Consider the following 12,666-nt stretch of genomic DNA (forward strand, 5'->3'; position numbering starts at 1 on the left):
TATTGAAATGTAGTGTCAGGTTTTCAGAAAATACAGAATCAATAACATTCAGAAGAGTGCAACATTGAATACTGGCAATGAAAAGAAGCGTGTTGAAAAGAAGCGCGTTTTTAACTTTGTAAGATTTCTCTGAAACCAAAAAACCCACCAATTTCTGAAACAGAGTAATATGTCTTATTCTAGAACTTGTATTGCTTTTTTTAAAAATGCAGTACAAGTATAGAAGCAAAGACATTAGAAATGCTTCTTACGCTCTGGAGGCTTTTAATAGAAAATGTCTTATGCTAAAAGTTTATAGTTATGGACAAGCTTACCTTCACATTTCAACCCTTGTCGTACCAAGCCCCAGAGCATCTCTCCACAATAGTCACAAAAAGTAGGGGCCTTGTAAGAGTGGACATAAAGCATGTGAGGACGTATCTGGAAATCTTCAACTGTAGCCAAGGCTTTTTTTAAAACAGCAAATCATAGGAAGGGTAAGTCACACTTCTTTTGCAAAGATAATAAAAACATTGATACCATTTTTTAAGCAGTAGCTTAAGCCAACAGCCTGCCCTGGTAAGAACCTTAAAAATGCTCTCCATTCCAATAAAAGACATGCACTGTAAAATAGGCATCTATACCCAGAATTTTAAACAACTGTTTCTGAAAGATACTGAAAACTTTCAAACATTATATAACTCAGAGACCTGGTAACTTTATAATACTTATGTAAATCAAAGATGGGTCAATGAGGTTCTTCTTAGGATAGAGCCTCCAAGATCAGTACAGACTCTGAGATCAAATCCAGAAGACTGGAGCCCAAATTGTAATAGTCTAGGCATTTGTTGAGATTGCCAGTTCTGAGACTAGAAGAGCAAATATTAGTTCCTTGCAATGTTTTGGCTTCTTCTTGGGTTTTGATGATTTTGTCCTTCTCTTCTGGTTATTGGCCAATCTCTCTGGATTAGACTTAAGGAACAGATCAAACTTAACAAGAAGGTGTGACCTTTTCCCCCTCAAAATATGCAGTGTGAGATGTCTTTGCATCAAAAATTAGTTCTAAAAGTTTCTAACAGTCAGTTCTGTAAAAGCCCATCAGTATGACGCACAAAAATCACAAAGCAATTAAGAAATATATTAAATAAACTGAAATATAAAAATGCAAAAATGTTGATACTTCCAGTTCATTCAAATGCCATCACATCGATCTCACCAAACAACCTTTTCATTTAGCAAATGATAAATTTCAGCTTGTTCAAAGCAAAGACTCAGTACCGTTTTCATTAATGCTGGGTACCATAACAGAACCATGTAATTAATATTGAGGTGCCCTTCCTGCAAATACAATATCCTTACCAGACAGAACAACCTCAACAAGGTCACCTTCACGTATTTCTTCAGCAGATGTAATCCGCTGTAAAATATTTTCTGAGTTCAGGTCATGGCGAAACAGGAGGATTTTGTCATACATGCCAAAAAACCCACACTCTGGGAACTGCAACAAAAAAGCATATGCCATTATTTGTTTCTCTTAAAAATTCATTTTTCAACAAAATTACTATGGAAAATCTGTTAATATAGTAGCTCAGTATTCCTCACTTTGATAATCACAGGGTATTTTGCTCTTACTGTTTGCCATGCAGCTGATATGCAGTCAGCTGCATATCACAGTGAAGTTTTCCTGTTTTTGCCTCACAGTGAGGTTTTTCTGTTTGCACAGCCTCTTTCCCCCCGGGGTTTTCTGTCTCTACTGGTTTTCCTCACCCAAAGTGTCTTTCTCTGGTCTGATCCACCATTTTCCCCACCAGCCTGATTTGTCCCTGTGCATGATGGGAAGTTGCCTATCTTTAACTTTTTTGGGTTGCTCAACAGATCATTGACCAGATGGGAAAAAAACAGAGGGTCTGGATTTCAGCACTGTGTGATCGGGAGAGGGGTTGATGGGGGGTATCTGGTGGTGGCAGGACGACCCTTCTGTGATCAGCCTCACATCTCATTTAAAAGCTTCCCACTTCCCCCTTCAGCATGCATTCCAATGAAATCTGCTGGTCAGGATGCTCAGATGCACTTTTACGCCTAGCCAAGCCTTGTCGATTTCACCAGGTTTACTGCACCATCAACAGAATGCAGTGAAAAATTTTTTAAAGGAATTCTGTGGCATGAACCTCCCAGTCTTGCTGTTCTCCACAAAATATGTGCGCAAACAAAAATCTGACCCAAAGGAAATATAGGCTGAAAGCAAAGGAGATCACATGTGAATAAATGGTCATAGACGACCACAGATGCAACTACCATTACCACAGAACTAACTATCATTAACCTAAAGAGGCCCATTACTACATGCCCTGTGCACCACCCCATTATCAAACATACTCAACCAATAATGTTAACTATTAATATTAAACTATACATATAACCCAAAAAAATCAGTACAAGAAAACTAAACTGCACTAATTTGTTGCATGTATTTACTTCTGGACATGCTGCTGAAAGTGCAAAGAAACCAATACTAGAAGAGCCAAATGTAGCATATTAAAGAACCACTTATGGTATGATGAGTTCTACTGCATTTGCATCTGAAGAATAGCTTGTATTAACTACAATACATACCAAACCTAACAGCAATCCTCTAAAGCGACACACGTGTTACCAAAATACAAAGCTTTCTGCTCTATTTTCTTATTTGCTTTGATAGAGCTGTAATGCTGATGAATTACAGATGTATGTTTGCCTTGCACAAATGTTGACAAATTTAAACAAATTATTTTTCTTTCTTCTAGACTATCAAACAGCAAGCTGGAATTTGTTCTCTCAAACTTAATCACACATAGTACATGTAATAAAGTAATAAAACTAATAAGTAAACTTCTGCCTCTGTTCCTCTTTTGATAAAAGACATAATAATTGAAGCTAGGAAATATTGCTGTTGATAAGTGATAATACACCTTCTGGATTCAAGTAGAAAAAATACTCAAGAGAATAAAACCTTGTAAGACCATATTTATGTTGTCACATTTTGACCTTAGTTCTATATACACACTGTGTTAATCGAAAGCCCAGGATATTGACAAGATGGGGCCAGTATTGACATTACATTTTCATATTCATGTATCGAAGAAGCCAGAAACAAATTAAGGATGTATGCTCTTAGAACATCAAAAAGGGTAAACTCACACATCCTAGACAAATTTATGTAATTTGTAATTTACAAACTTTATGTAATTTACAAACTTTTGTAAATGAATATTGAAAGTTTCAAGAAGATATTGTTAATGAGTAAGAAGTCACGCCCCACTTTGTTCCACATTGTTCTCCCTTAGGAGGTGGACAATGACTACATCTCTTCCCTGTCTACCAGAATCCATAGCCTTATTTCATTATCATCTGTTGCTTTGGTATCTGAATTCCAGCGTTACTGCCCTTATCACAACTTTCGAATCCCAATTCCAGCATTACAGCCCTTATCAAAAACCAGAGGGGGACAGGAGAGAATAATATGTCAAATTGTAAGAAGTACGCTAACAAAAGCATGTAGCTTTTGAAGTCGCCAGTCTGTGGGGGAGGGGGTAGAAGGATCCATTGGATACTCACCGTGAAGGGTCTTTCTACTGTAGGTAAGTGGGGCATCTTGTGTGGGTGTGATCTCGACCAATTGCAGAGAGGCAGGAAATGATGAAATTCTTCCATGTACTTCCTGTGAGGTCTTGGGGTCACCTTCTTCAGTACCCCCGCCTGGCATAGTAGTATAGCACTTAAGTAACAGGAACATATAACCAAAAACACGGAAGGAAAAACAACGGCTCGGCAATAACTAGGATCACTAGAACAGTGACAACAACAACGACAACCCTAAACGTTGAACAGTCTGAAAACATGAATTTAGTTGATAACTGAGAGAGTAACATCGGGAAACAAATGGAACTAGGGAGGGCCAAGATGCCCCACTTACCTACAGTAGAAAGACCCTTCACGGTGAGTATCCAATGGATCCTTCTACTGTAGGAGTGGGGCATCTTATCAATGACCTCCCCGAGCAGTGTCCCAAGTCGGGTGGAGTTTCATTAGTCCCCGACGATACTTTCCAGCACCCTTTGCCAAAGGCTGATTCTGCCGAGGCCAGGGACCCGAATTTTATAATGGCGGTATGAAGGTGGAAATGGAAGACCAGGTGGCAGCTTTGCAGATGTCTTCCAGTGATGCATGATTTCGGAAGGCTGCGTTGGTCGCAGCATTGCGAACTGAAGTGAGCTGTGACTCCCTGAGGGACCGGTAAGTCAAGCTTTGTATGCTTCGCATATACAGGCTTTCAGGGTACTACTGATTGCTGCCTTGGACATTTACGCTCCCAAGTTGGGCGGGCTAATGTTGATGAACATACTCTCTGATTTGTGTAACTCCTCCGTTCTTATTATGTATGCTTTTAAAAGGCCCGTTCGCGTCCAATGTGTGCCACGATTTCTCTTTGGGATGAGAGGGGTTCGGCATGAAGTTGGGAACGGCGATCTCCTGGCGCATGCGTGGAAAGGGGAGTTAACCTTCGGAATGAAAGTTGGATCTGTCACGAAGACATACTCTATCCTTATGGAACACGCAGAATTTTGAGTTTATTGAAAGGGCGCGGTTCAGCCACTCTTCTGGCGATGTTATTGCAATTAAGAATAACGTTTTCATTCTTACCCATTTGATGTGTACAGTTTGAATGGGTTGAGCGAGGAACCTAGTGAGTGCCGACAGGACGAAGCGTTCAGGCGCCAAGAGGGGAACCTGTGGACTACCGCAGGTTGGGACAATTTTACCCCTCTTAGGAAGTTCAGAACGTCCGGATGTCTGGTGATGGGGTGTCGCCCACACAAGGGATGACGGTAGCAAGAGCTGCCAATTGTCTGCGTAAGGTGGAACACTTGAGTCCCATTAGGTAGCCCTGTTGCAGGAACTCCAAGATAACTTGGTGATGGATGGATCCGTGGGGTCGAGTCGTTCGCGATGGCACCACCTGGCGTAGGCCTTCCATGAATAGTTGTAGATATTGACCGTCGACCTGCGTCTGGCTGTTAAGATTGTAGATGTGACTTCTTCCGAGTACCCCTTTATCCTGAGGTTTGCCCGTTCAAGAGCCATGCGGTCAGCTTGAACCAAGCGGGATCGGGATGTATGATGGGGCTCCTGCGTCAGGAAGTCGGAAGTGATTGGCAGAGTCAGTGGTTCTGCGATGGCCAGTTCCAGGATAGTGGTGAACCAGGGTCTCCTGGGCCATCTGGGGGCTACAAGGATCACCAAGGCGCCCGGATATGATCCTGCGCAGGAGCCGAGGGATCAGGAAAAGGAGGGAATGCATAGAGAAGATTTGAGGCCATAACGCCGTTCAGGGCGTCCGTTGCTACTGCCTGTGGATGGTAGTGTCGGGTCATGAACTTTGGAAGTTGATGGTTCTTCTGAGAGGTGAACAGGTCTACCTCCAGTGCGAAGGTGTTGCATAGCTTGCAGAAGACCCGTGGATCGAGTCGCCATTCGGTTTCGCACAGATTCTGTCTGCTGAGCCAATCCGCCTCTAGATTCTGGACTCCTCTGATGTGTAGGGCTTCTAGCGATACCAAGTGCTCCTTGGCCCATCGGAGGATTTTTTTTTTTTTGCTTCCGAGTGGAGCCTTGCTGATCTGGAGCCGCCCTGGTTGTTGATGTACATCTTCGCGGCAACATTGTCTGTTCTTATGATGACATGTTGGTGACGAATTTGTGGCCGGAAATGTTGAAGGGCAAGGAAGATCGCTCGAGTTTCCAACACATTGATGTGGAGCCGAGATTCTTCCGGAGACCAAGTTCCCTGGACATACATTTGACTGAGTGTGGCCCCCCAGCCCTGAAGGCTGGCGTCTGTGAAGACTTGAGCTCGATGAGCATGTAGATAACGTTTTCCCCGTCTGAGGTTGGAGCGGTTCGTCCACCAGAGAAGGCTGAGACGGACTCTTGGGGGTATGGTCAATTTTCTGTCTTTCTTGGCAATAATGTCCAGCTGGTATGCACGGAGGAATCGTTGGAGCGGTCTCACGTGAAAACGTGCCCACTGGGTCAGGTCGATTACTGAGATGAAGGTTCCCAGCAGACTTGCCAGTTTTAGCAAGGACGATCTTCTGTTGGACATGACTAGTAATGTCGTTTTCCTGATTCTTTCTACCTTCTCTTCTGGTATGAAAAGGGAGTCTTGTACCGTGTCCAGCACTGCGCCTAGGTGTTCTAGCCGTGTGGAGGGAATGAAAGAGCTTTTTTCTTTGTTTACGATAAAGCCATGCTGTGCTAGGGTTTCTTGAACTACCTCGATGTCGGCGATGGCCTTGGGGACGGAGCGTGAACGAATCAGCAGATTGTCGAGGTAGGGGTAGACGTGTATCCCCTGTTACCTCAACATGATGACTGGAGCCAATAGTACCTTGGAGAAGGTTCTTGGGGCCGTGGCTAGTCCGAATGGCAACGTCTTGAATTGATAATGTTGATCCTGTATGGCGAATCTCAGGTACTTTCTGTGAGAGTTGTGAATAGGGATGTGCAAATAGGCTTCGGTCAGATCTAACGAAGTCAGCAGATCTTGATGGCGAAGAGTTGCCGTGATAGACCGAAGGGTTTCCATCCTGAATTTGGGGACCCGAATGAATTTGTTGATGCGCTTCAGGTTGAGGATTGCTCTCCAGTCCCCATTTCTTTTGGGGACTGTAAAGAAATGTGAATATGTCCCTGAGAAACGTTCCGCTGTCGGTACAGGTTCGATGGCTTGGATCTTGGTTAGGTGGGAAACCGCCTCCAGAGTTCTGCTGGCTTTGGCCGGATCCTTTGAGAGCAGCGAAATGAACAGGTGGTGATGTGGAATAACATTGAATTCTATCACATAACCTGTGGAGATGACTTCCTTTGTCCACCTGTCCATGTGGTTTCCCTGCCAACGGTGCTGAAAGTGTTGGAGACGGCCTCCCACCGGGATGCTTTGATCGTCATTGCTTGTTCTTATTGGAGTTGAAGGACTTGCCCGGCTTGTTGTATTGTTTGAAGGACTGTTTGTAGTTCTGAAAGGAATGTTGATTCTGCCAGTGTGGTCTTTGCCCGTCTCGTTGCGTGCCGGGTAAGGATTTGTGGGACCGGAAGGTAAACTTGCTGTTGGTAGAGGACCTGTCGGGTGCCCGGACAGATTTTGGCATTGTCTTTTTGTTGTCCTTGGTTTGGACAAGGACTTCGTCCAATTCTTTGCCAAATAGGGCCCCTCCATAGTATGAATAACCAGCCACTCAGCCGTGTTTAGATTGTATGTCCGCTTGCCATGGGCGAATCCAGGCGTTGCGTCTTGCTATCATGTTAGAGGCTAAGGATCTCGCTACCAGTGACATGGCGTCGAAGGTGGCATCTGCTATGAAGGAATTGGCAGAAAGGACCCTTTCGATGCCTTCTCTGATGCCTTTTGCTTCGACTGGAATCATCTCCAGGAGACGTTTGAGCCACACCATGGAGGCTCTGGCCACTGTGGAGGAGGGCGTAAGAGTTTTGATGGCTGCCGCCAACCACTCATGGGATCCACGGCGCTGCTTCAGACCTCCTATCCAAGCGGGTCCTTGATATTGCCCTCCCCCTCTTTGGCTACCAGTGCCCCGGAATGTAGGATGGACACAGGGGCATCAACTGGAGGATTCTGGAGGAGGACGTGAAACTGCTGAGGCATCAGATATTTTTTCTTAAAATTAGGGGCAAGCCCTTGTGGGCAGTGGGATTGAGCCATTCCCTATGAATCCTTTTAACAAAGCATTCAGGAACAGGGAAATACTTGTCGCCCTCCTATCAGCGGGGAAGTAGGATGATGTGCCTTTGGATAGCCCTTGATTGGCTTGTTGGAAGCGTTAATGGAAGGCTGGGAATTTGTTCTTCCGCGTCCTCAGGGTCACAGTGAATCCAGAGCGGAGATAGTTTTAGAAATTAAGGATTGGATTTCTTCCAGTTTAAAGAACTGTATGGATTGTTCTACAGCTGGCTCAGGGGTTTCCTCTGTGTCAGAGAATTTTTCTCCCCCCATCAGAGCCGTCTAAACTGGATAATTCTTCTTCCTCCCTCATTAGGTAGGGCTAAGGGGTCCCTTCTGTAGGAGCCGGAGTCCTCTCGGGTGGGGACTGCGGGATCTATGGGACCCGAGTAGAGGAGCGAGGCATTAGCTGTTCTTTGATCTCTTGCATCAAGAGCTTTGTCTATCTCCCTTCTAAGGAACTCAGCGAAAACTGCAGGGGGCTGCGTTCATCCAGGAGGAGGCTGGAGTTAACTGCCCAGTGTTAGAATCTCCCCGTTCAGGATCCTGTGGGTCTTGCCTGTTAGGGGCACAGGGAAGAACCAGTTGATCGGGGGGGCCCGCTTGAGGTGTAGCTCGACTGCTCCGAGGCCCTGGGAAGGCCGGAGGAGTGATGCGGCTATAAGGAAGTTCTCCGGTTAAGGGCGCACTCCTGGGAAGAGGCTAGACTCCCGGCCGTTTTAGCTCTTTTTTCTTTTTTTCTTGGTGAGAGTTGGGATGACTGGCGCATGCACCGAGGCGCCAGATTTTCCCTTGCACGCCATGCGTTCTAGCGTCCATTTGAGTGGAGCTTCTCCCCCCGCTTCTTTATGGCCGCCCTTCGACTTTGCGGGAGGCGTAATGCATCGCGCTCCGCCGCGGAGCCTCAACAAAGGTTTCGCGTTCCGAGGCGAAAAGCGCGACCTCAGCGTCCATGATGAACTGTCTATTTGACCCCATAGCGTTCTATTTGCCAAGGGGGGGGTGGGGAGGGGTGGGTGGGAAGAAGCGGTTGCTTTCAGCGGCAGCTGAGACTACTCTTCCCCACCCAAGCTTGAGGATCAGCGCTTACTCACCCCTCTAAGGACTTCAGACAAACACAGACTGACACAAACAGACTACGAATAGGGTTTTTTGCCAGAGCCAAAAAACGCGTCTGCTCTCTGCAGAGGCAGGAAAATACTGAAGAAGGTGACCCCAAGACCTCACAGGAAGTACATGGAAGAATTTCATCATTTCCTGCCTCTCTGCAATTGGTCGAGATCACACCCACACAAGATGTCCCACTCCTACAGTAGAAAAATCTTAACTAAAGATCACAAATGACTGCAGGCAGCAAAGCAGTTTTATCCAACCTTTACTGTAGCTTTGGGGGCATTACAACAATTCTGAGGTCCTGTAGTCAGTTTCACACTGGCATACTTTTGCCTTGGTACTGCCTCAGTCCCACTCTCAACTCTCTCTCCATTCCTGACTCACTTCACTATTCCTCCCCACTACTCACTGCTTCTCAGCTCTCTTGCTTCTCTACCCTCTTTCCCCTCTACTGTGTGATTTTGGTTTACCTTTTATACTCCTCCCTTGGTTGCCCCTCCTGTGTCCACACCCTTCTCCCACGTTCTTCCAGGCCACCATCTCAACCAATCAGGCCAGGGCCTCTGCTCCAGATGGGGTTGGACTCTCCCGCAATGGGAGTTCTGGTTATTCCCACCCCTGAACTAGGGCATGCCTTTATTTTAGCATTGTTGAAGCCAGCATCGAAAGGCAAAGGCTTTTAAACGATGATCAAGAGTGGTGAAATAGGCAAACCCTTACTGCACAGGGCTCTTCCATCACTGCAGCACATCCTTCCGTTTGACCCACCAAAATCCAGGTGAGGAGGGAACAGAGCTCCCCAATCACCAGGGCGTCAGAGTGGCTGTAAAATGATTTAAAAGGTATTTTGCCCAGGAGTCACTATACTATTGAACATATCTCCAAGAAGAAACATAAGGTGATTGCTACAAATAAGTTAAAGAAAACTACTTCCCAGCTGTTGAAAGCCTCCACACCACCACAGTATTCAGAGCTTCTTTCATTTGCGCTTTCCTCCCCTGTCCAACATTGTCAGCCTAGTTTCATTTTCTCAAGATAGTCAACTATATACACATCCAAATTCCTCTTATCCAATTTTTAATTAATTTTCTCATTGCTAACATGATCTGTGCTGAACATAGAGTATAAGGATATCTATTGCCATCCTTTACTCTCAACACAAAAGATTTAAAAAACCTGGCTTAGGACTACACTTGTAATTTACATTATAAGCATGGGAAAAATATTGTTAGCTAATTGAACACCCATTTCTTTACCATCTTAAAAAAAAGAGAAGAATCCCCATCTGCTAGACATTTATAGGAAAGTATTCCTGGAATTTAACCACTTGACTCCTGGACTTGTTTTTTAATTTCTCAGTTGTTTTGTGTTTTCATGTTTGAATGGGTCTTTTAAATAAAAAGAAGTCAGGATAACTTTTCTAGTGTGACCTCATCTGCATGTTCTTTGGCCTTAACAAGTATGCATATCTTGGCTTACAAAATGATTTGCTCTAGTATCAGCTCACCACAGCTGTTTGCTACAAAGAAAAAGGAGGCAGGGTTTGGAAATTAACATGAACTGCAAAGAGTTAAAGAAATTCATCAAGCAAAGAGAAATGAAGCAACAACCATTTGAACAAAATTCTTGACTCCACAAACCAAACAGACACCACTGAATAGCCTGCTCCTTCTATGCATACCATTAGTTCCATTTAGGACACATTTGGATCTTCGATTTGGATGTTCTTTAGGACACATTTGGATCTTCGATTTCAACTCTGGAAAGTTCATGGTGATATATTCATATTCTTGAGGAGTTCCTAATTTAAGCCGCAAACTCAACATCTGGTTTCCTAGTAATTTAACTTGCTTTTGTGTTCAATATATTAAAACACTTCATTTTTGCACCACTGGGAGAATGGAATTTACACCAACACGCATGCACCCCCCACACTGCCATACACAAAAACACTTTGCAATTTACAGGTCCTCTGGTCATTTTCATTCTGCCTCCTTCATCCATAACAAACCTACTTGTGTTGCCATTCTGAAGAAATCATAACTGCTCCCATCCAAGCGGTTGCTCACCAGAAAAGTTAGGTGAGACTCAGTCAGAAGATATGTGTATATGAAATAAAGGATGTCATGCTGGCTAAAAGAAAAGCGGGAGTGGAACATGTTTGCATAAATTTCAGTCATGGAGTATAAAGGTTCTGAAACTAGGTTATGGAAAGGACAAGCCAGGGATAAATCATTCTGCACAATTGGCTTCATATGTACCACACTATAGGATACTTTGATCAAAAGGAGGCCTTTATGATCGTGTCCACCCTTTGTCCCATTTTGGTTCTCCTTATATGACAGTCATCTAGTTTCAGAACTCTTCCTGAATTTACCTCATCTTTGAGCTTTTGTGCTTGCTACTTGCCTCAAGGCTGTTTGCTTCATAATGGGGTTTCCCCACGATTTTCTGTTTGCACAAGACAAGAGTTTGGGCAGGAGAACTCAAACAGTTCTCAGGAACACTCAGAGGAAACAAACCGGTCCATAACAATGTTTATTTGAAAGGAAGATACCTCTTACAACCATCAGCATTAGCCACAAGGACTAGAAACCGAAACCAAGCACTCCACCCAGTACGACCAAATTAAATCACACAGACAATAGGGATGGAGTCTTCTATTCTATACATACATGCACAATAAATGTATCACCCCAGCAGAGCCCCTTTTGCCTACACTATTTGATTTTTAGGGTCCTTTTTTTCTTACCTAAAGTACTTCTCGCAGTCCAACAGGACAAACGTTTAAATCCTGCATGCCTTGTTGTTTTCTTGCAAGCTTCTTCCACCCCCAATTCTTTGCTCCAGTATTAGACCAGTCCCTTGCTCTAGCATTGGACCAGGAAAACACACACACGCACAAGCCCTTCTAATTGTTCAGAAATAGTGGCCAGAAGAGCAAGAAAACCTGCTGTTGGGTGAGCTCAGGAACGAGCAACAACACTCAGATAAAGAATTACACTTCTTGTTTAGCCATTCTGCTTTAGGTGGAAAAGCGAAGCAACAAGAAAGGTCACATTTTGCCAGCATTTGGAAACTGCACCGCTTATCTGCCCTGCCTCATGGTGGCTCAGAAAGAGCAGAAAAGTCTATGGTGAAGGAACAGTAAGCTGGCTGCGAGGCAGAACCCTAGTACATAAATGGCCTCTGTCTCAAGATGCTCCCCTTTCCTCCCTGCTCAATCAAATCACAAGGCTCACTTAAATAATATACATCTCCAATCCTGGCATATAGCTGAGAGAGGGAAAAACAAAGATTTTGCTGCTACATTTAGGTTGTCTCACCTCCTTGCCAGTGCTTAAAGCATGGGTGGTACCAGTAGCATGTGCCAAAGGGCTCTTGGCCAGTGGCTCACAACCTAAGGCCTGCATTGGAGCTCCATCACTTTGACAAAAAGATTAATAAAACAGAACATAGTGGTTGAAGTCCATATTTATTTATTCAGAAATTTATACACCACTTCTCCACAGAACCACTCAGTTTAAAGCCTGGGTATAAAAAAAAATATTTGCCTTGGCACATAAAAGACACACAAGTAGGTATTAGGCAAAACTCAAGGAAAAGGCATTCCAAAGGCTAACCACCATTGAGAAAGGCCTGTTCCTGGTTGTTACCTGCTTCAGAGGGCACTGGCACAGACACCACGGTTTGAGAAGAAGATCTTGATTTAATGGGCTGGGCAAGATACAAGGAAACAGTATCTCAAGCATGCTAACTTCTAGCTGGGTATTAAAACCTACAACAGCACATCCTGG

At 44.4% G+C, this 12,666-nt stretch overlaps 1 protein-coding gene across 2 annotated transcripts in view; it reads right to left on the bottom strand.

Annotated features, from left to right (window-relative positions):
• PRKD3 (protein kinase D3) overlaps positions 1 to 12,666 on the bottom strand; it is a 63,309-nt gene that overhangs the window by 34,924 nt on the left and 15,719 nt on the right. For both annotated transcript variants that reach the window (XM_048484573.1, XM_048484580.1), the window contains exons 3-4: positions 1,339 to 1,477; positions 315 to 446 (exon numbers count right to left, since the gene is read on the bottom strand). In XM_048484573.1, coding sequence (XP_048340530.1) covers positions 315 to 446; positions 1,339 to 1,477 — 271 coding nt within the window. The remainder of the gene's footprint in view (positions 1 to 314; positions 447 to 1,338; positions 1,478 to 12,666) is intronic.

Source organism: Sphaerodactylus townsendi, linkage group LG01, assembly GCF_021028975.2.
Source record: "Sphaerodactylus townsendi isolate TG3544 linkage group LG01, MPM_Stown_v2.3, whole genome shotgun sequence".
NCBI lineage: Eukaryota > Metazoa > Chordata > Lepidosauria > Squamata > Sphaerodactylidae > Sphaerodactylus > Sphaerodactylus townsendi.